Raw genomic sequence first — 23,527 nt, forward strand, 5'->3', positions numbered from 1 at the left:
TAAAGCTGTCGCGGTAGAACCACCAGCGACGATAATGATGATGATCGTTGTGATATGTAGATCGTTTTGGATACTAGTGAACAATGAACCTTATGATCGTTTTTCAGTCGTCGGCTGTTTTTGCTTCTTTTTGTTGCGTCGCTGGAGTGAAACGCCAGCGTACAGGATTTTATCAATTTCTCTCTCTCACTCTCACCCTCTCTCTCTCTCTCTCTCTCTCTCTCTCTGCTCGCGTCCGCAGCCCGCTATAATAATTCGAACGTCGGCCTCCGCTTGCGATTCCTCGTTCTGCGACAGCCACGCGTCAACGCAATTTGCTCACGCACACCTTCGCGCCAGACCACGTATACACGTACTGCACCCGCATCCACACGCGTGTCACGCGGTAACGATTTTCTGTGAAACGCTTCACCCTTTCCTCGATCAATATTACCGATGTAATTCACCAGTTTTCCGTGTGCACGCGGTGAACTTCGATTTCGAAGTCGCGCCTCCCCGCGCCTCGTGTCACTCGGGGGGAGCACGCGACTCCCGCATTAGAGCGCACCTCAGACCGATGTGGTAGTTTAATGATTAAGCTCCAGGTGTGGGTGCGGCGTGCTCGTTTGGAAACGCGCAGAAACGGGTGGATGGAAAATATTGTAAGGAAACAGGAAGCTTGCTTTTCCTTCACAGCGGTGTGAGATCTTTCCAGTTTTGGGGAAAAGGGGGTTTCTGAATTGAACCACACTTGCGGTTTGATTTGGCCCTGCCGGAATTTTTGGTATTCCTTAGAATTTAATTCAGGTCGAAAGGATGAGAATTTTATATAATTTCCATGTTTCGAAGGGCTTCGCAAGGGAAGCTTAAAACGTGTTACATCTCAGGGGTGCTATTTTGTAAAATATTAAAAGACACCTTTAACCGTGAATGTCTAATTAAACAAAATCTGACTTTATAGGAAACTGATTGACCAGCAGCTTTATTCCAAGAAGCACACCCTCAATCTTCAAACTACGAATCTCTGCACCAAGCTTCATCCCTCAACGATAACCAAAGCACACTTGAATTCTATAAAAATAAATTCAAAGACCCAGCTTAATCTTGCAAACTCTTCCAAGTCATCAAATGCAACGTGGAATCGATCACCCACCATCGTTTCAATTACAACACCCCCGTCATCCCCATCCCAGAGCTGCGTGCCCAGAAAATCGTTATCATCGTTTCGCAGAATCCGCACGGAGGAACCAACACCGGGTTCACGTGACTCGATTACGCAACAGGAGGGAAAAAATCATTACGCACACGTGCAAGCACGAAATGGAATCTGTGCTCGTTCCCCGCGCTACGCGTGCACCGATGACTCCTTCCCCCCTTCAAGCAGTCACCACTCTCTCTCATCCACTCGACACACTCACACACGAATATATATTCTCGGTGCAACGAAATTTTGTCCAATTATCCGTCGGATCACGTGTCCACGCCTCGCATCACGTCAACGCCACCCGCACCCCGGTCCATCCACCGTCTGCCCGCGCCCGTTCCATCCCCCGAGCGAGCCTCGAATCGAATTTTAGGGGCGCGGGACACCCGAAGATTGGGGGAAGTCCGAGCGGGCAAACCCAGCTCGACAAAGTCTCTGGGAAATGTTTCACGACCCACGGAGGGAGGAAGAAATATCATACGAGGTATATACAGCGCGGAGATACACTAACGGACTTAGGGCCCACTCCGTTGGTGAGCGAGAAGGGACCCAAGTGTGCCCTCCGTCGCTCACCACAGGGCTGTGGATACTTGACTACTCGAAACGGCCGATTATCTCGGTGTCCCCCGGCTGTTACCGCGCTGGGGCCCAAATGGCGTTCCTGGGCCCTCGAATCTCGACCTAGCACGCTACCAATATCATCGCCCCACTGTTTCTACCACCTCGCCGCGTTTCTTCCAACCCCTCTACGCGACAGACACGCCGTTCGATGATCGTCGATGGGGCCCGATGACTGATGGTCCGTTTCGGGACTGGTGCGTCCCCTTCGCCGTCGATCCGTTGCCGGTCTCGCGCAGGTTCTCCCCTGGCTCTCCTAGCTGGTCGGTCCGTTCCGTGGAGGTGAGAAGGGTGGCTGGGGGATTGCGTCTCGCGCGCTGCGTACGCGCGCAAAGATGTTCGCCGGGTAACACGCGACCGATGTCAATAGGAACGAAGCGACGCATCGCGTCGTCACGTCCCCTGGGGGGAGGGGGGGCGGTGAGGGCACCACCGCTCCGATTCACCCTGCGGGCTCTGGTCCAGGCCTGCCTCTGTCAAACGCAATAACGAACACGGTCAATTGGGGCCTGCCCCCGCTATGCTGCCGACGTGTGCTGCCTTCAAGGGGCTCTACTTTGCGCTGCCAATGGACCGCGCGTTTTCAACGGGGTTTAATCAACTTGCAGGCGTCTCGAAGCGGGCGGATTTTTGCGATCGACGTGCGGGGGGAAAGGAGTCTGTGGGGAACTTGTTTGGAGAACAGCTTATCGGAGACGAAGTGGTGGTGAGGATTTGAGGTGGGTGCGTTCTTTTGTCGGTCTGTGGTATGGATTTTTTTTATTAGGTGTATGGGTGGTGGAGAGTTTGACCTCTTCCCGGAAGACACTTCTGTGGCTTGTAGATGAAGGTGTCTTTACGTAGACTTTGGACAGACTTAGACACTTCGGATTTTTTTTTAAGTAATCCTGCTTTTACCAAGTGCATGTATTGGAGGTACAACTGGCGCACAGAGGTGTCTTGTGTGAATTGGTCCTAATAGTTCAGGTGTATTGATTTAGTAGACTGTGACTCGTTGATAAGTATTTCTGAAATGTCAGTCGTGAGCAACAGAAGCCTTTCGTGTGAATAGTCTTGTCGAAACTGATAATGATGTGAATTTTAGTGAAGTAGGTGTTAAGTCGATGGTAAATATTTGCAGAAATAGATCTAATTGTAGGTGTCATGTTTGTGGTGTTACTTGCGTATTTTCTTTCGCGTTATCTCTGTGATTGGTTCGACATGTATGTACTTGGTGGTCAGGCGAATAGAAAATAGGAAAGGTAGCATAAATTGCATTGTGTGTTTTTTTTACATTGCTGACAACGGAAGTTGAATTAGTAAAAAAAAATGTTTCCATGATTGCTTTCATTTACTTACCTACACAAACCATTCATCCTTTTGGCTGGAGGAGATGTCGCTACGAACAGAGTTTTTGATTGCGTTATTTTTACCAAAATTCAATGCAGATACGTTAATAGAACGAAGGAGGACAGTAATGAAATGATAGGAGGTCTGTCGCTTCTTCGCGAAAAACAAGCTTAAATTTTTAGAATTCATTCGAGAAGCTAAATATTTCCACCATTAATCAATTTAACGATGAGATTTATTTGGAAAGCGGAAGCAGTTCAAGAAATACTTTCGAAGCACTGCTGCTGCCAGGATGTATTAATTATTTAATAGCTGCAGACGGCTGCGCACATTTGGGTTTTAATTAATTATTCCTCGCGCAAGAAAGATTTAATTAGACAATTTAAATCATTTTCGTAACGATTTCCCGTTTACAAATAAATAAATCCATCTCTAACGATTTTGCATTTAATTTCAATTTCTATATTTGAGTTTTTAAATAGAGTTCCACTGTTCTCCATTGCCTTTACTTTTTGTTTCACTTTATTTTCTACACTTTTAATTAAGGTTTTTACAAGACATTGGTTTGCTCTCTAGTTCTTATGTCCCTAACTATCCCACTATTATGCATGAAATTTTTATATTATAAAAACCGACCGAAATATATGTGCGTCTCTATTTGTATATAATAATTTCTTCCAACTATCAGGGGGCAAACAATATGCCCCTTAAATCAACCTATAACATACACCCCTAAAACGAACTAGCCCCATTTACATAACTCCTGAATGTCTCATCATATTTTCTATTTCACCTTAGAAGAAAAGAGTTCACCATCGAAATTAGGAGCAGACTAAATTAAGCAGAAGAATTTATCCTCTAGATTAGGGGATTCCTAAATTAGAAGAAGGAATTTATCTCTGAGGTTACGAGCGGACTAAATTAGAAGGAAAGAATTTAACTTTGAAATTAAAGGAACATTGTTCTCTAGATAGCAAGCTAGGTTACTGGGGGCAACAAACTCAAAAAGGGGAGAAAATACTGAAATTGATTGGAACCACCTCCTTTTCAATAATCGTGTATTTTAATTAAAACTTCACGTGATTGGAGTCTGTTTTGTGAACTCTCTACAATATATGAATTGGGTGAGATCCCATAACGTGGCTGCGCCCTGGAGCATATTCACAAAATATCGTATGCGAAACTATCAATCAGACAACTGCCAATCAAGTGAAGTGGGCGACTCGCCACACTATGTGTATATTTAATAGACAATACAAAAAGCTCTCAGAAGTTCAGAAAGACCTGATCAATTCAATGATTTCTTCAATCAGAAATTTCACTAGGACCAAATTTCCCACATCCTTACAGGCCTAGAACTCGTTTGTCTTTCAATTCAATAGTAGTATAATATTATGTATGTAATATCTAACTGGACGTAGGCTAAGTACTCATGTAGCTTAAATCATTGTGGAACATTTATACCTATCATTCTACTTGTAGCTGAGTTCATGAATTCGACATAAACGTGAGCCAAATATTTGTCTTTCAATATACTCAATTTAATTGACATTCTAATAAAGGCAACAGCCCTACGCCGTATTCAGTATAACGGAGATCAGTGGAGAAAGGTTAGTTTAGAGATAGTATTAAATAGATAGTTACCTATCGGAACCGTGGCTCCTCACTTTGCCTGGCAGTAGAGGCGGACCCGGGCCGCGCTGTGCCCGTGCCTGAGGCCCGCAGGGCGCAGCCAGTTTCCCGGCCGCGGGAGGGTCGTGGCTCCCGTTACCCCCGGCCCGAGGCCCGAGCCGTAGTTCCCCAGGGGTCCCAAGGTGCCCATCGAGCCCTTCAGCGTGGTCATGCCCACCGGCAGGCCTGCGCTCGCTCCGTTCGATCCGTACATCTGTTGCACTGAAATCCCGTAAAACACATCAGTCCCGCCATAGCACCTGCATCTCTTCCGTTTCCGCTTCGACATTCAACGATACACCGTCATTCACTTGCTTCACCTTGACCTTCTCGTGGAGAAGGCTGTCTAATCAAATCTACTCAACAATTCCCGCAACAAGTAATTAAACTAATTCACTCGAGGATCCATTCACATATCTAAACCAACCACCTACTCTCCCTTAACTGCTTCAAATCCAAGAAGTACTGATTTTCCACAGTTAATCCATTATGATCCAGATGTATTTAGACTACATGTCTTTTGAGACTTTTCTAAATAGCAGCAGATATCATACATACATATTTCCCACCATTTTCTACCTTTTCTAAACTCGCATTATTTCTGTTCAAGGGAAATTTTCAATAAAATTTTCCAAAAAATCAATTTTTTTACATATATCTATAGTATAGTATCTGAGGAATATTCAGTAAAAGTTGTAAGACCAAATTCGTAACGGTATATAAAAAACGAATAAATAAAGGCTACAAAGTTTTTTTACTGCAAGTTGTATACTTTTTTAAAAAAAATCCTAAGCATCACCTATTTTTTAGCGATTTGACGAGAATGTCCCCTTAAGTGAAACATCACTCGTAAGCCATAGAAGTGTCTCGCGTGTAAGGACATTAACAGTTCGTTGAAATTGTCTGCTAATTCCAATGGACTCTTTTTTAATACACTGTCGATGAGAGGGTAGCGCGAAGAAGCTCTTGACAGTCCTCTACTAAGAATGCATTTAACGTGCCCCAACTTTGGGCGCGAGGAAACGCCCTCTGCACGGATATATGCGCGGAACGTGACATGGAAAATGACTGCGGAACTTCTGGAAGTCTATGCAAGTTTCAGGAGTGTATTGGCCATGTCGAGCTGTTCATTGCTTTTGTCTAGTCGAGGCTACGTGCGCCTACTATTTTTAAAGTGGGCATCACACAGCTTGTTTCGCGCAATGTATTATTTAAAATGATAGCTGCAACGCACCTGTAAATAATCTACAATAAATTGGATCTGGCATTATAACTTTCTGTGAGATTAAATTCATGACAATAATGAAGACATTAACGTGTAAATCTAGATTGAATTAACAGAAAAAAATTCTTTCTTTTAGAACGAGTTATAATTAGCTTCTCTTCCTGCATTCAAAGCTATTAACTTTCCCTCCAAAAATAAAGGCGCCGATAAAATCGATGAACGCATTATAAAAGCTATTTTGGATCTACCCCTGATTAGACTTCGTGGGGTTGCTATTGGCGCGAGAACCCAGCCCCGAACTGGAGTGTTATCGACAAAACGCACGTTCTCGTTTAGCGGAAGGAAACTGTTTAAAAAACCATGTACATTATGCCAACGAACGTGTACAACGTGTTCAAGTGAACGATGTTGAAAGAGGCAAACGTGATATGCATAAAATAGCAATTTTCTGCAATGCACAGACTACCTGTAATGAATGAATACTGTTGGACGACCAAGCTTATTTTATTCCTCAGTGACTAACACTTTCATTTCAAAGACTACTTTCATCCCTACTCAACTAATAACAGAACTAATATTTCTCCCCCAATAAAACATTTTAATATTGTTAGGTACATATATACGTACATTAAAAATAGAAATTTGATAGTTCACTTATTATTAGCTGCAGCTCTGAATTATTTCTTACTAAAATTAAGGTTATCCTATTGAAGGAAATACAAAGGTGTTCTTAACCTGTTAACTAGGGAAGACGAGTTAACTCGTCATTCAAAAATTCCCCGCTTTGGATAAGATCAGTTGACTCACCAAGTAAATTTCACTATGTAAATAATGTCTTAAACACACACTAGGGACACTTCTGCTTGAGAAACAACCCAGTTAGCAGGTTAATAAAAAATATGTTCAAAGCCTATTTCTGCTACGAAAACAGATAATAAAAGCACGGAGAAAATGAAACGAATTGTTCACCCTAAAAGTGACCACATTATACGCTAAATCGAAGCACAGTAAACTCAGACGTCCCCATAGCATCGACCCCAGAAAGCAAAACGAGTGAAGAACGTAGCTCACCCCTAGATACTTATCCAACATTAAATTTCATACGGTAGAATTACGATTCCACTTACTGCCTCCGTCATTCGAATACCGTGCAACACGTGTTAGACCGAGGACACGGTCTCTGACAGTCCAGACGCGAATTTTCCAAAGTGACGCGCGAGCCTGCGTGTGAAACGGAATATGCATGAGCCGTCGCAGGATCATGTTTTCACGGGAGCTCGTCCGGGGTAATTCGCGCGCCGTGGGGGCCAGCTTTTACCCAGGATTGGCTGCAAAACCCCCGAGCAAATTTCGCAGAAAAATACGGCGCGCGTGGCACGGGAAGGAGGCGGAAAAGGGCCGTGGGAAAAATAGCAAAATGATACCGCGGTTCGGATGTCCCGCGGCAAACGACCACGTTCACCGACTAGGGGGTCGTATCTCGAAATACCGAGTATCGATTCCCGCCAGCATGCTGACACGGAGGCCTAATTACTTTCGCGTTTCTCGCGGTCCACGATTTTTATTTTGCTCTGACCATTTAGCTATATTTTATACCGTTCTCTGAAATGGCTTCTGTGAATAGGCTAGTCTTCGTTATGGTATATATTTTGGGCCTTATTACAAGAGTCGAGCTTGAAGGTGCTGACGACTGCACTTCGTTACGGCCATTTTTACATTAACACTTTGAGTGGCGGAAGGCTTTGAAAACTGCCCCTTTGAGGCTTTCCTGAGCGATCACTTCCGCGGGAATAGTGGGGCGCAGAAAACTCTTGGACAATACTTTCGATGCTTCCAACAAAAATATCGACGTGGAAACGTGCGCAGGATGCAAATCTCAGGACACCCAACTAAAACACTTTTCCCAAAATTAAGCCTAGGATGAAAAAATATTATTCCACGCTTTTCATTTATTTTCAAGTAAGGAATCACCTGCTGCCCACTTGTACCATTTTTTTCGACCGCACCTTGTATAGCTGGAATGCCAATCGCGGGCCACAGACGTGTCTCGTGCGAAAAGGTCCTTACGAGTACAGAGGACCGTGTGTCAAAGTTCCAAATCGGCCCTGCCAAGCTTCCGGTGGCGTAAACTAAAAACGCCACGTGGTAGTTAACCCCAGGGCTGAAAGGAAACTGACGGGCAACGGGAGTGGTGGGGCCAGGGGATTATTATCCGGGATAAACTGTCTGAGACCGGGCATAAAACACAACGCGTTCGTACAGCGTGGATGGGCGTGTCGAGCCCTGCACTTTCGGAAGTTGGCGAACGGCAGACGTGTTAGTTGTAATTCTCCCTTGGAATACGACAACTCTTAGAAAACTGTTCCCTGAATGCATAAATCTGCGCGAACCGCGCGGTTCGTTGGGAACAAAGGCGTGTTTCGCGACGTATGTAGAACGTGCGAACGGAGTTCTTCGGTTGACTTCGCGTGGAACTTCGGGGGTGGCTTTCGGTGGAGCCAAAATTAAAGGGGAACCACATATTTGTCTTTTATTTTCTTTCTGAAAGGAAATTGGTTTCTTCTTTTTTGAGTAATAAAGACGATTGATAATAATAATAATAAAAATAATAATAACAAAATTGATGAACATCTCGATGCACAAATATACACAGTGCTGGAAATATTTATTGCACTACTGGAATAAATTTTTTATCATTTATGCCTCTGTTATTATTAGTGGAGAAATATAATTGCAAAATGCATTTATTGCAAAAATGTGTAGCGCACTAGTTTGACCAAAATAAGGTGAATTGGAACCATTGTATCAATCATATTGCTATATAGTTGTTATTTAAAATTGTAATAATATCCTTTAGAGAATATTTTGACAGATAGGTACCTATATCTTATTTCACAGATTATTGAATCTTAGTTCATTAATTTCTTTCTCTATTTGAAATGCAAATGGAAGACTGGGCTTGATTAAAATTATGCGAAAACTGGCGATACTGATTTATTGTATTATTTATACTGCAAATTACTTCACAAGAAGTATTTGCAAGCGTTTTGGTAGGATTTTGGTAGGAGTCACCGTTTCAACGAGTTAATATTAAATAAGCTGCAAGTCCGTCCTTGGAATCTGCTCATATTGACACATTAAAATATCGGTAGACGTTTACTTTGCAAACTTAGTTTAACCAACTCCCGCTCAGGTCGAAGTAGCTGCTCAAGGAATTCCTGACGCAAAAATAATTATTGCCAACATTGTGTGTTACGAAATTACTTTCAAGCGAGTCAGTTATTCATGCTGCAAGTTTCTCTAAAGATAAACATATTACATAGCAACGGTGAACATCTATCGAATATCTGGCATGTATCATGTTTAATTAATTCGATTAAATTCAAATCGAAAATACCATAGATTTTTCAATATTTCCACTCGACCAGAATATTCCTCTGCGCTTTGAAAGTCCTCAGAATATAATACGCTTCGTAATAAACGAAACCTACATGGGGGTTGATCCTATCTCCCTTTGTAACCGAATTAAAATAAATTTTATTATAGGAAAAATCTGCTCAATTTTAAGCAAAATGTTTAAATATCACCCTGCACATGCAACAATCTACCTCAGTCGTTGAATCAATCCATTGCAATTAATATATTTGTAATAAAAAATACAAACGAGTTTTTAAATTCACCCGGTTTGTCACGAAATAAATATTATACCTACAATAGTATTAGATTACCCTACACTGGAAGTATTTCTAGTAAAAAAATGGCCCACTTAACAGCCCACACAGACACAATCTTTGCACCATCATTTTCCAAGATCATAAACATACGATTACAAAGTGCATACCTATAGCGAAACTGTTCCATTCGATCGAATTTCACGCGACATCACTCCGACGACTGTCCGTCGCGCTTGTTACCCCCAATTTCACGGATATTCCTTTCGCTTAGGGTCGATATTAATTAACGGTGGGCAGGGTCGGCTGATAAATAAATTTAACGGGAAACAATCGCCGTCGGAGGCACTGGTCCGCGATCGATTATCGTTATTTTCCACATATGTACGAACAGCGAATAACAATTATTTGGCGCAGTTGTGGGAACGGGAGGGGGGGAACATAGGCGCGTCGACGCACAATTACCACTAAGCTCATTAACGGCGCGGCGCTCATTATCCGATTGCCTGATATCTATCGTAAGCTTTACACTTGCTCGTCGCTCCCCGATTAAATTTTGATAACCATCTCGACGATGGACCGCGCTTTCGAGGCGATGCACCAGCGAAATAACCATCTCGCTCGGTCGACGGCGTTTCACGAACCAGCAGAGCGTGTTCGACGGAGCCGAGGAAATTAATTGGTGATCGTTAGCGGATGGAAAATTGTGCGAGCAACAATAACGCGGGCCGGTTTCCAGATTTCGCGATGCCCCCGATTCGTTAAGGGTGAAATTTTAATCTGCCATCTCGTTGTACTTATTTTTAGCAGGTTGATACGCTGCACGGGTGGATGGAGGGAATCGTGTTAGGTATCGTAAGGTAAATAAGTGATAAAGTGAATTTTTGGAAGTGTGTCAATTGTTGTTACTCTCGAATTTAGAGACAGATAAATTCATAAGTAACGAGTAGGAAGTAGCCCGGAATTCTTCAATTAAATGGAAATAATTCTTGTGAATCCAAATTCGAATGTAGACGACTCACACGTGCGTGTTTGAAGTTAGAATTATTCATACAAAAGTAACTAATGTTCGTCAAGTATATAAAACTTGAATTTGCACGAATTTCTGATATGTACTATCAAATTCAGCAAACTAGATTCTCAACGAATCAAAAAATAAAATTGATGTCCATAAAAAAATGTACAGTATTAAATTACCTACAATTTGATATTATAAATTTTGTTTCTACTACTGTTGACAATTTTCCCCGGAAGCTGGTGTTTCTACCCACTCTAATTATTTTGTAAAAGAAATTCTTCGAATATAGTTTCGCATTTCTACAGACTTAAATCCTTAAGTTACCCCAAAATTCTGCTTGCTGTATACACTTGTTATCGAGCTTTAATCCCCGAGAATTCAATTTTTCCACGGATTAGCCAGTGTCCCGCATTTTTTTTTTGTTCTTATTGCCTTCGGTATCACGCGCCGACTAACGAGGGCCTCGTTAGTTGCTAACGAATTGTTTGGATACAATCCAGCTCCAAAGCGTGCTCCCCATTTGGTTAATATCCGAATCGGCGATGATTTCATTTGTATGTTTTGACAGCGCCAACTAACTTGTTTGCATCGCGTCAAAAGATCGAGCGTGAAACCTTTTAATTAGTACCATTGAAGGTATAGTAATAATGGAATGCTTCTCTAAAGAAATTTCTTTGGTACGAAGTAGAACAGGTTACTTGGAAACATGCGGCATGAATTTAAAGCAGTAATAAATTATTTTGATAAGGAAATGTGAGATCGATTGAAAAAATTACGTCCCTCAAAATACTATAAATTTCCCTAGATACACCTTCATCAATCTCGTTCATTGCGTGCGGGTGAAATAAAAAGTTCACGAATTTCTGCTCTTGCTTCATATTTTTAATTCTTTATTTCATTCAATTCTTACTGTTTATACCTTTCCTGATTATCATTCGGGTCCATAAACATTAATAAGCATACATGCGTCACTTTTCGAAGGACAGTGCGATCGTTTATCACTGTGACATTATTGCCATCGTATAATTCAGTAGGTAATAGAAAATAGTTTCTCGAAACTCCTGTAGAGTGAAATATATAAAAATTTTCCACTTAAATGTAAAGTGGACGCAACAACGCAATTGTAAATAGTTATCAATTTTTCATAACATTTAGAATTTATAAAGATATTATTAAATTTGTACACTACTCTCACTTTAAATCTTTCACACACCTCTAATGAAGTTTAACGAACATAATATTATCAACAATGTGTAGCGAGTGAACGATATAAGAGAATAATCGAATCATTCCCAAGCGTCTTTGATTCTTGAAATGTATCCGTGGTGACTTATACAATATGACGGATCTTGTAGTCTTAAAGTCAACTTCAAAGAAGCCAACCACGCCACGTGCTATGGCTTCTGACCCTTTACAGTATTTTACACCACCTAAAGCCTTTACACCTTGCCCTTTTGAAGTTATAAGTTCCTTTTATCCATAAACCTTTGAAATCCTATGGAAAATCTGGAGCAATTATTAATGAACTGTACATTGAAAATGATGCTATTATTACTACTAGTTTTACGTCATTAAAGACTTGCTTCGATGCTTAATATTTTCTAGTTCAATGTATGGAATCGTTATTATTAATAATTGGGATAAAGTACATCGCAATTGTTATCATAATTTCCTGGATAAGATAGGAACGTTAACTGTTTACTGAAATGTTGAAATAGATACGCGAGATATCGATATCGCCATTATCGTGAAAAAATTAAATCAAGTTATTATAGAGAAGGTGTCATGGAGCTGGCGCTTTGATACTAAAAGGGTTGATTCTACATATATGAAGAAACAAGTGGGAAATATAAAATAACATTTTTTCTCACGCCACGTCCTTTTCAAAAAAGTCGATTCTGATAGCTCATGTTAAAAAACTCTGCAACATTAAATGTAGTGCAAAATGCAGATGAACTGAATCGTTGTGTAAATTAAGTCGAACTTGTACAATAACAACAAAATAATTAATATAGATTTTCTTAAAAGAAGGCTATTCTACAAATTCGAAATTTATTTCATCAAGTGATAATATTCCTTATTATGTAATTAAATTATCCACCGAAAGGAAGCCATTATTGCTCGCTGGAAGAGATTAAATACTTAACGATTAAAACAGAATGTCGATTAATCACGACTTTACAATCTACAGAATAAATAAAAGAATACACGTATAATACTCAAACCACTTTTCTGAAACAGTATTTACGTCACCCACTTTCTTTCACACTAAAACCTCTGTTACTTAAAAAAGGAACTTGATATCCTAAATTATTCATCTTCCCTCTTAATCACCTAGAAATCCTTACACGTGTAGACCCAATTTATTATACTCTATTATGCGATATTAAATACAACCATCGTGCATGTACCCAAAACTGCTGAATGCGCGGCACAATGGGGGACAAAAAGTTTACGTAAGAGGATCATTCACCAGCCATTAAGCTCCTCAACTCTAAAGGCTCGTCTGCGCAACCCGTACGAAGTGAACAATCGTAACACTCTTCCACCCAATAAGTTTCAACTGGAATAAGTATCAAAATACAGAATTCGTTTAATCACCACAGGAGCTCCCAGACCCATGTATACCATCAACGTACATAGACCTAATACCACGAAAAAAACTATGCATCACCATCGCAACTTCAACGTTTTCCTAGAGCACAGCAATTCAGTCCCTCCTATCCGCGCCGTGCGTCGTCGAATCGATAAGGAATCGGTTTCTATGTAAGCGAGTGTGCAGCACCCTCGCGCTTCTCGCCCCACGCCGCGCCGCAGCCAGGCTATCGATTAGCAGGGTGCCAGGTGGCAGGAATCTCCCTGACCTTGACACGGGCGACGTTTTTCAGTCAGCTAACTATCAGATCTGCCAACTTTCTCCAAGGATCGACGAGGAGGACCGAGCTCCTCTGCCGCGGCTCGTCCCGTTTTCGGCCTGCTATCGGGGACTGGGATCGTGTTCACAGACTCCGTCGTATATTCCCTGTTATCGGGCGAGCCCTATCTCGCGACATTAACGCGGAGCTTCTCTCGCCAGCCTTACAGGTACGGCATGTCCAACCGGTTCACGCTGAAGTTTCCCGTGGCGTACGGGCTCCGCCCGTTCGTCTTCACCAGGTAATAGCCCCTCTTGCTCCTGTCCACTTTATCGCCGGCTAAAACAGCCGGGTACCTCGGCGGGCACAGGCCCAGCAGATAGGAGGCGAACCCCCCGCACTGCCAACCCCAGAAACCCACTTTCGTGTTGATGGACTCCGCGAAGTACATCACCGACCTATGGTGGTCGCACTGGAACGGATTTCGCTTCTCCCAGCAGCCGGGCTGGCTGATGCCGCCGTTCATATAGAAGTCTATGTGCCCGCTCATCTCCACTTTGCCCTGGATGAACGCATTCGTGTGGAACACGTCTACGAACTCAGCGTCCCCTGCGTCCAGCTTCTGGTCCTTGTCCACCGTGACGAACAGCGGCATGGCTGGGTCCAATCCAGTGATCCGCTGCACCACGCGCGGGCGAAGTGCGTTGGCCGCGAACGCGGGCACGTGGGCACCCAGGCTGAAGCCGATCACGTGCACGTCCAGCGCCCCCAAGTCGCTGATCCTCTGCACCAGCTGGGCCAGGCAGTCGCCCACGTGGGGCACGTTGCGAACGACGAGGGGGTAGCATGGCGCCGTGGCCAGCCGATGCCAGTCTAACGCGATCACGTTGTAGTCGTACGTCTTCAGGTACTCGTTCCGAACATCCACCAGGTAGGACAGCATCATGTCGGAGTCGTAGCCGTGCACTAGAATCTTCGTGGGGTTCGAGGGCACGAAGTTGGTGTCCCTCAGGTTCGAGCTAGTGTCGTCCACTAGGATCTGCTGTGCCATATCCGGGTTCTTCTGCGTGTACAGGAAGAAGGTCACCTCCTTATCGGGACACGTCTGGTTGGTGTTCACCAGGCAGGGTCCTACGAAATAGTCCTTGCCCTTGGTGCCCAGGTCCAAGGTATTGCTGACGACGAATGGCCGGTTCTGGGCGGCCATGGTGGAGTGGAGCAACAAGAGGATCGTCAGGAGGTGGACGCGTAGGGCTTTCCAAGCTGTCGAGGCGTCCATGTTGGTCCGTTCCAGTGGTCCACTGCGCCACCAGCGGGAGGTTCGGAGGCTTCTGCCGTTGGGGCCGGTTTCGCTTGACTGCCGGGACAAAACTAGCGCGTGGTTCGCCCGCCAGCCAGCCGTGAGGGAAACTTCGCGTTGAATGAGCACGTACCACCTCGACGCGCTTGGAATCTCTGAAGAGGGGCATGCGCACGCGGCCCGTCTGATTAGGGGAGTTTGACGTACGACGTTCGATAAACACAGAATCGATCGAGGCTTGCCGCGACCAAGGTCGACCCCACTGGCTAAGCCCACAGCTAACTGGAGCACGGGATACTGCACTGGTGATGGCTAGTTTTGGGCCACCACTGGGCGACTCATCGGTAATCTCAACGACCAGATCTATCTCGCGGCATTGTAATGTCGTTCGGCAAAAAGAACAGTGGGAGCGACGATCTTCGATCAATGGGACGATTGTCTGCGGGCTGGCGATAATGGCGTTGGAACGGCGCAGTGGTGGTTCCAGCGCAAACAAGTTGGAACCCTGTCGATACGCGTTTTCCTTCCTACGTGCATGCTTGGAAAGTGGGACGCGCCCGGTGGAAATCGATGATGCCACGCGATACGATTTTACCGGCGGCACGTGTCCATTGCGATTGTATATTTGCTATCGATTACCAATGCTGATAGTTGGCGGGATCTTTTTTTGCTTCGCTTGACTTCGCTGAACTTGGATGTAGGAACAATCGGCGCACGCAGATAGAGCATTTTAAATAGCTCGCTGTGTATATTTTAGTACTTTATTAATCACACACAGAGGCATAATTTTACAACTGCGGTCGGTTACTTCGTGTAGACTAAGAATTCAATGTTGTTTCATGATGACTTTAAAAAATTAGTGAATATTTAGGAAATTTGTTAAATGTCGGCAGTGAGCGTAATTTTGCTCCAAAATGTGTGATCACCAAAGTCACAAAGCAGAATAATTTCAATTTAAATTCTGATATTTTTTTTTGTTAAATATTGATGAATATTTGTCCCTTTGAAACATTAGGATTGTACCTACGCTTTCTTTATCAACGCTGTAGGTAATATGATGCATCAGAGTAATCTCGATTATTTCTCAACTTCCCTTTAATTTATTAAATTTTGCAACGCCACCACGGTTTTACAAACAAACTCTGTCATCAATTATTGGTGTTCATTTCGCAGCATATTTAGTCAGTATAAGTTATGAATATTTCAAGAACACATGCGTGTGAAGTAATATTAACTAAACGTATCCATTCGGATATTTAATTTCATTGAGAACATAATTAACGCTTTTAATCCGCATCAAATGCAGGGAGCGTTGAATATTGCAATGCTTTACAAGTAAATGCGTGCAGCATGAGGCGCGACCACAGTGCTGTTATTGAATCTGTCGAGAAATGTAAAATTTATTTCTGACGATAAGCAGTTAGATATTCTATCCGAGGTTTATTATTAGCTGACGATCGTTATACTACGTGTAAAAAACTTTCTCGTGTCAGAATTTATTCCATGAAATAGACGAACGTCAGTGAAATGACGTTTGAAATTCTGTGACTTGAAGAATTATTGTGGGGGATGAAAATTGATGGATGTTTGCGCAACAGGGATGACAGATATACGCAAATATGCCAGGGACACTATAAACGTCGAGACTTGTGATGGGGATTGAAATCGGATTGAATCTGCATCTGATAAGCATTGTGCTATTGACAAAATCGTATATCATATCAACACCCAGTCACCCTCAAGAGTGAATGAATCCCCTATACGAATCCGCCGCTATAAACGACTAGCTGTTATAAAAATCACGAAATAAAAATTGATTAGAGAGAATGAAAATAAATTTCATTCAGTGTGAATACAAATTTTTCTCTGACTTTTATATAAAATTTCACTGTTGACAGGGGATGTTTCACGTGGTTCCTTTATTGCAGGAATTTAATACATAAATTTCCATAGAAATTCCAGGCCAAGTATTGTAAATTTGTATAATCATGTTCATTATATCATTGCTATCAATATTTATATTTCAGAGATATAAAACTGCGATATTAATAGCACGAAACATACATTTTATTAACCATGCATAGCACAAATATATTTTATAAATAGGTCCCTTTACGCGTAACATTAGCTGCCTCGATATTTGCACGAACTTGAAGCCATATTTTCGTACAATTACTGAGGCCCTAAATCTACTACTATATTTCAAACATCTAACGTTTTAATTCCTTTTACGCTACAATCCAACACAGACTGACGCAATCACGAAAATGAGAAAACCCAAGACGAAATAATTCGCGATATTCATCACTATCGTTAGTCAACACGTGAGTCATTAATACTTCGAAACGTTTCGTAATAGAATTTACTACCTTGCTTAACAATGGAGAGGAGAAGGAAAGTACCTCTGCAAGTTTCAAAGTCCGCCTTTGTTCGGCAACTGTGATTAATTTTAAAATTAATTATCGTCGATCGTATATGGGGAAATGCCTTTGTTTCGATTAAACGAATGCAAGGACTTCTGCGAAGTATACATTTACTCTAATTGCAAGTTGATATCTTTGATTTACATTGCGGACAAGACACGTGCCGCTCGCGTGACTAACTTCAATGACAACGAAGGCTGGTTCAAATAGTGCGCTAACTTCCTCCTATGCCTCGAACCCCCGTGAACCGTAATTATGTATGATTTCACTGCCAAATGTGAGCTGGACTTCGACATTATTTCATTCCGCGAAACGCGCTTGGTGTAATTACACCACGCACTTGATTTTTCCAGCTGTGCTCAATATTTCTGCATTTAAATACTGGAAATTTCATATTATAGGAAGCCAACAAAATAGGAATATTATACAAAAAAAAATGTTGACTAATGCAAATTATCTTGGATACATAACAGTCTTTACTCTACTAGTTTATTTTCATTTATCAATACAAAATTGCATTGAAGTTCTCTTTCTCTTTATATATTTCTGAGGTTACTTTAATTTTCCAAATTACATAGCTCACGGGGAAAGATTCAAAGAACAAAGGTATATTTTTATTTAAATTATATGTCACTGGAAACGGGTAACTACAATTCTTGATTCTGGGTTCTAAACATAATCCTGGATTACCCAGATTATTAATTATTGAGAACAGCTCATCCCATTTCTCAAATCTCTAACATCCAGTGTTTTGGAAGATATTGAAAAACTATTCGAGGTGGGAGGTTTCCACTTAAGTCAAAGATATCTCAAAGATATCGCTTAATTCTAGGGATTTGGATAGAAATCGATAACTACGATATTACGTACGATATTTGATAAGGGAAGACCTTTTAACACGTGCTCAAGTCTCCATATTATTTCGCGTACTGGAGGTTCCAGCGTATTTGTTTCGGAAATGGCCGTGAAAGCAGACGTTCACATCCGCCGCGCCACTAGAAGGTGAAATTTTCGTGCGATTGAGTATGCAACTCGTAAACCTGAACTTTCGCGTCACACGCTCGACGAATGTCAATGGCGGCCGAAAACACTTTTACGTTCGTTTCGTAGATCAGCCTCACGCCCTAATTACGTGTCGTCTGACTAATTATCGCCACAACCGAACGACTGCTCAGAAAACCACTAGCCACGTGAAGGCACTGTATAGAAAACCCCACACAGTGAATATTAAAAGATTATTTTCTACGTTCAAAATTTATGATTTCAACCTTCGATGAGGAGAATGAGCCGAAATCATGTTTGGAATGAACGATACGGCAATTTGAATCCACCAAATGCGTCAAGCTGTGTTAAAAACTGAAACTGCTACATTAAACTGTTGCAGAAGTGGAGGAAAGTTTAATCCGAAATTAAGAACGTACTATGTTCCCAATTTGTTTAATTTAGATTTGAATGAACAGGGCAAGAAATGCACTGAAGCTTTTTACAAGGATTAATTTTAAACGTTGCTTCTAAATGCGAATGTAAAACGCAAATTCAATTTTAATAGAAATATGTATTTTTATAAAAGGCCACAGATTATATTGATCTGAAACATCTTTAATAATATATTTTCGTCTTTTAATAAATCGGAAGAAGAATCTATTTTTCAAGATTCGGATACTAATAACAGCGCAGACTTCGGCGGTCTGACTTGCAACAAATAATGCAGAACGAAATTTTCACTGGAAATTCGCCAGACATTTTCTTATTCCCTGTCGTCGTGAAAACCGTGAAGTGTTTCGCGACTGTCGAGTCTCGCAGCAAATAAATCAGTCGCTATAGCTCGAAACAAGCGGTCGTGAAATTAAAAAGAAATCGACGTATCTGCGATTTGGATTTTTCGATGAGAACAGCAGTGAACGAAGTTTCGGGCACCGGTCGGTAGAATTTCGCAGAACTGTTACGCTTGTTTGCGGGATATTGAAACAAAGCGGTTAATGCTTTTTCCAATAGCAAAACTTGTCCGAGAAAGAATTAACCGTGGAAAATGCGCGGATGAAAGCAACGAAAGCTGAAAGGACTCGCTCCCTCGTTACGTGTGCTAGAAACAGTGTAGAAATATACCTACGGATAATGCTGACAACCTATATCCTCTTCCTCCTGCGTGATAAATTTTGGTATTGCAAAATTGTGCACAGTTTTGAAACGTAACCGCTTTATATTTTAACGAATCTGCCACTTTTATTCGTAGCGACGAATGCGTGCAATTAAGGCACATAAAAGGTACTTCTGATGTACGAAACTGAAATCTTTTTACTTTTTAAATTCTCGCGATTTCTTTAGTTAGAATCATTTACAGGTGAACACATCAGAAATAGTTGAATTTATTTTTTGTAAGTTACAATAGTAAATAGAAATGTGCTAATACTATAACACAGTAAATTACCTAATTATGTTATTTATCATTTCTGAACGAATAGATTTTGTTTTATATATTTTTGTACACTGAAGAATAGTGCAGACATCGAGCTGGGTCAGATAAGTGAAACAGTCTATGCATATCTTTGTATAAATACAAACACAATAAATGTTTAGAAAAGAACTCGAATAAGGGTTGCAGCTTTTAAGGAAAAATATAATTACTATTCCCTTTTATACCCTCTGCAAGACTACGTTCCTCTTCCTTCTTACTACCCTTTTCTTTTGCAATGGAACTCAATATTAAAAATCAACTCAACAGAACAACCCGTAAAATTCTTAAAGTTTATCAAATTGTATAATAACTGGTAAATGCAACTAGTTGTTTATTTGTCTCTAATAATCCGTACAAGTACTTGATGCACTTGTAAAATAACAGAAAAAAAGAAATATTAAAAGTAAAATATCATTTCGAAATTAATTTCCCTACCTACTTACACACCCTTTCAATTACAATCCGCGCAATTGCAACCATTGAAAAGCAATCCGCGCTAATATAAGCGTTCAAAGTATCTGCCACGAGAATCCATCGTAAGCAAGTATATAATTACTACTGCCATCGATATATGCACGTACGTGCGCCGGACCAAGGTTCAATGCAGACTACGTGCTCGTTGCAAATAAACGAAATATTAAATTGCCAATTACCCGGCGGCAAGGTCGCCGTTTCGGGGGTTCGCCTCCAGCGAGGGACGAATAAAAGCGTCGCCGAATTATTCCGACGCACGTTACCCTTGCAATTAACCGTCGATAATTGGGGGGATGGTGGCTGTTTCGTTCCATCGATCCAGCGTTTATCTCGATAAAATCGACCGCGAAACGCCAGGCTTCCACGGTCTTGCACGATGAGCTCTCATTTCTCCGCGAGGAACGGCTGGATACAAATTTGAGAATGAAAGGGAGGCAAAAGGACCGCGGCCTATCCTCCTTGTCTGAACGACAATGGGAAACGTAGCACGGTTTGAAAACGGTCGATGCTCTGTTGGAACGAGGCCAGAGTCCACCGTTTCGCGTCGGCGAATACTTCTTTTCCCCGTTTCTTCCAACTTCCTCCCGCACTTAGCCAGCTTTTTCGCATTTTTCCAGTCATGCGAGCCGCTGCTGTGGCAACGGCGGCCAATGGCAACGCAGTCGCTAGTCACTGCGAGGGGAGCATTGTCAGAAGCGAGGGGGTAGAATGAATTTGCTTCAACTGGTACTGTCGGCTCGCGCTGGCGATCCATCGCGAGTAATGAATTCGAAAAATCTTTAGTTGCTGAACGAGCTCCAAGTGGCGGCGCCTTGCTGGGTCAGTTTCGACCCGAACGCTACTCTTTTTTCTTATATTAAAGGAACTAACTTCACTTATATATCACTAACAAGGGAACATCCCGAACCTGGAAATTCGAAAAATTCTGAAACTTTGTGAATATGTAAAGAATTTCTTCCTGATTATAACGGAATTTTTGTTTGCTGCCCAAATTCACTTTAAGGGGGTGTAATTGACCCCTGAAAATCCGGTTATTTACCGATTTTATGTTATAACTCGTGAACTGTAAAATAATTTTTTCACCAAATGCTAGATCTAATTAAAAGAAGTAACTTTTGTCTTGAAACTTTTTTTCTATCTCTTACACTTCGCGAGTTATAACACAAAATCGGGAAATAGCCGAATTTTCAAGGGTTAATTTCACCCCCTTTGAGTGAATTTGGGCAGCAAACGAAAATTGCGTTGTAATCAGGAGGAAAACCCTCACATATTCACAAAGTTTCAGATTTTTTTAAATTTTCGGGTTCGGGATCTTCCCTTGTAAGTAATATTTTCAACTCTAGTGGGTGTTTTCGAATCTACAGTCACTCACGCATTTGTTCGCAAAGGAGTGTCTTGTTTGCCGACCACGTGTAATCGTATATTCTGTGTTATATCACTCTCCGAGGATTGAAGGAACGTTGCCTTGGACGAACTGAAGAGTTTCATTTTTCATTTTAGAAGATTTCTTATGTGTCGTATCTTAGAAGACAGTTACTGTAAGCTATGTGTAATTTAATACAGTGTAATTTGCATGGGTAAATCGAGTTACGTGGACGTACGAAGTAGAAGCAAATGTGGTGGTCAGACTCGAGCCACCAGTGCGCGTCAAACGGAAAAGATAATCAAATAACACGCTGGGCTATGGCGATAAAATTAAATATGAATTCAATTTCGTTCTATTGCGTTCGTCAACAACATTTCCCCTGGGCAAATACTGGATTTCGTTATAAACTACGTAGTGACTGGCAGAGTTTAATTAAATTGACGCATGAGGGTGTCAGTCTTCCATCAACCTCATCGCAGATTTCTCTGATATTACCGCTCGTTTTTGCTACCACAGTTACAGAAATTTGATACTCAAAATGAAAATAAATTATGGATCCATTATTCAGTACATAGTTAATTGATTAGAGATCTTTCGTTCAATGCTACATTTATTAAATACTATTCCAAAATCAATAAATCGTTTAATTCTACGAATCACGATGTTTTTATACTTTTATCAGCATTAATGATAACAGTATGTAACTCCAATTTTAAGCTACGATATTCCTGGGAGGCATATTGGAGTGCGAAGAATTAATCCAGGGATCGACGGATGGCTATTTTAAAGCTGGTATGGGGAAGAATGAATCTGATAGTAGAAATAAGTGATATGAGGTACGTGATCACTTTCAAATTCGGCAGATAACAATTGGACAAGTCTTTTGGGATATTCTGGCGAATATTAAGTTGCTGTAATACTGTGAGTACTAAGTTATAGTTTCGTGATTTGAATTTTTATGAGCTAAAATTTGGGAAAATTTTAAAGCCATGAAGCTATACAAAAATCCTTTGTATCTTCTATCCTACAGCTATAGAAATTCCTCTGATTATTTGTAGGAAATGTTTAACTATGATCGCCAGGTGTTTCATCAGAAAATAATCTTCCAAATACACTATTTTACATCACTGCAAGTTATGCAATTTCGCCTTGTTCCATATTACAGTCTCCCTCGCTATTATATTGAAGTATTATGCAACAGTTTTCTCAGTCAACACAGGGAGCTCGGAATTAAATTTCTACAATTTCTAGGATTCGAGCATACCGAGAATCCTCTTCTGTCCTCCACTATACATCTAACAACAAGTCTCTCGGTTACTCGCAGGAAATGCTCAAGCAGAAATTCCCGCAACTACGTCGCAAAACAGACGTCTTCCAAGTGCAATATTTTACAAAACTTTCCTGCATAATAATTGAGAAACTACATTGATCCAATATTCTCAGAGTTTCCCTTCTGCTCACACATAATATATGAATGTTTAATAAGAGGAGATATGCGGTTTTGGCAGGCGGTATACGTATATGCAAGTACTTTAACTTTCGTGTCTAGTTTTAGAGAGCTTTTCAGACGAGAAGGTGCATTGTTTGCGCGCGTTGTAAAATTAAGAGCGTTAGAGGGCTGGCATCTTAAAACTGAGTAAAATATTAAATTTTTGTTTTATGAGAATTGGTGAGCTGAAATAGGATCATCGTGTGATCAAGTTAATAATTCATTTCTAAGTGAGGGCACGTGGTAGAGTATATTAAAGCCACTTCGTGTGTGTGTGTTTTTTTAATAGTAATATATGCTTTCAAATACTTGCTTTTATATCGAAGTTTTTGACAAATGCAATGATTTTACACACTGAAGATTATATCGAGATTAGAATGGAAGAGTAAGAGGTGAATAGTGGAGAGAAAATGCCTCTTTGAACGCTCTTCGTGGACTGTTTGCTGCTAG

At 41.4% G+C, this 23,527-nt stretch overlaps 1 protein-coding gene across 1 annotated transcript in view; it reads right to left on the bottom strand.

The window, feature by feature from the left end:
• Positions 1-12,766: 12,766 nt before the first annotated feature.
• Positions 12,767-23,527, bottom strand: part of LOC143368888 (uncharacterized) — a 212,165-nt gene continuing 201,404 nt past the window's right edge. Inside the window, exon 7 of the mRNA XM_076812094.1 lies at positions 12,767-15,182. Coding sequence (XP_076668209.1) covers positions 13,794-15,182 — 1,389 coding nt within the window. The 3' untranslated portion in view covers positions 12,767-13,793. The remainder of the gene's footprint in view (positions 15,183-23,527) is intronic.

This window comes from Andrena cerasifolii, chromosome 5 (genome assembly GCF_050908995.1).
Source record: "Andrena cerasifolii isolate SP2316 chromosome 5, iyAndCera1_principal, whole genome shotgun sequence".
Taxonomy (NCBI): Eukaryota; Metazoa; Arthropoda; class Insecta; order Hymenoptera; family Andrenidae; genus Andrena; species Andrena cerasifolii.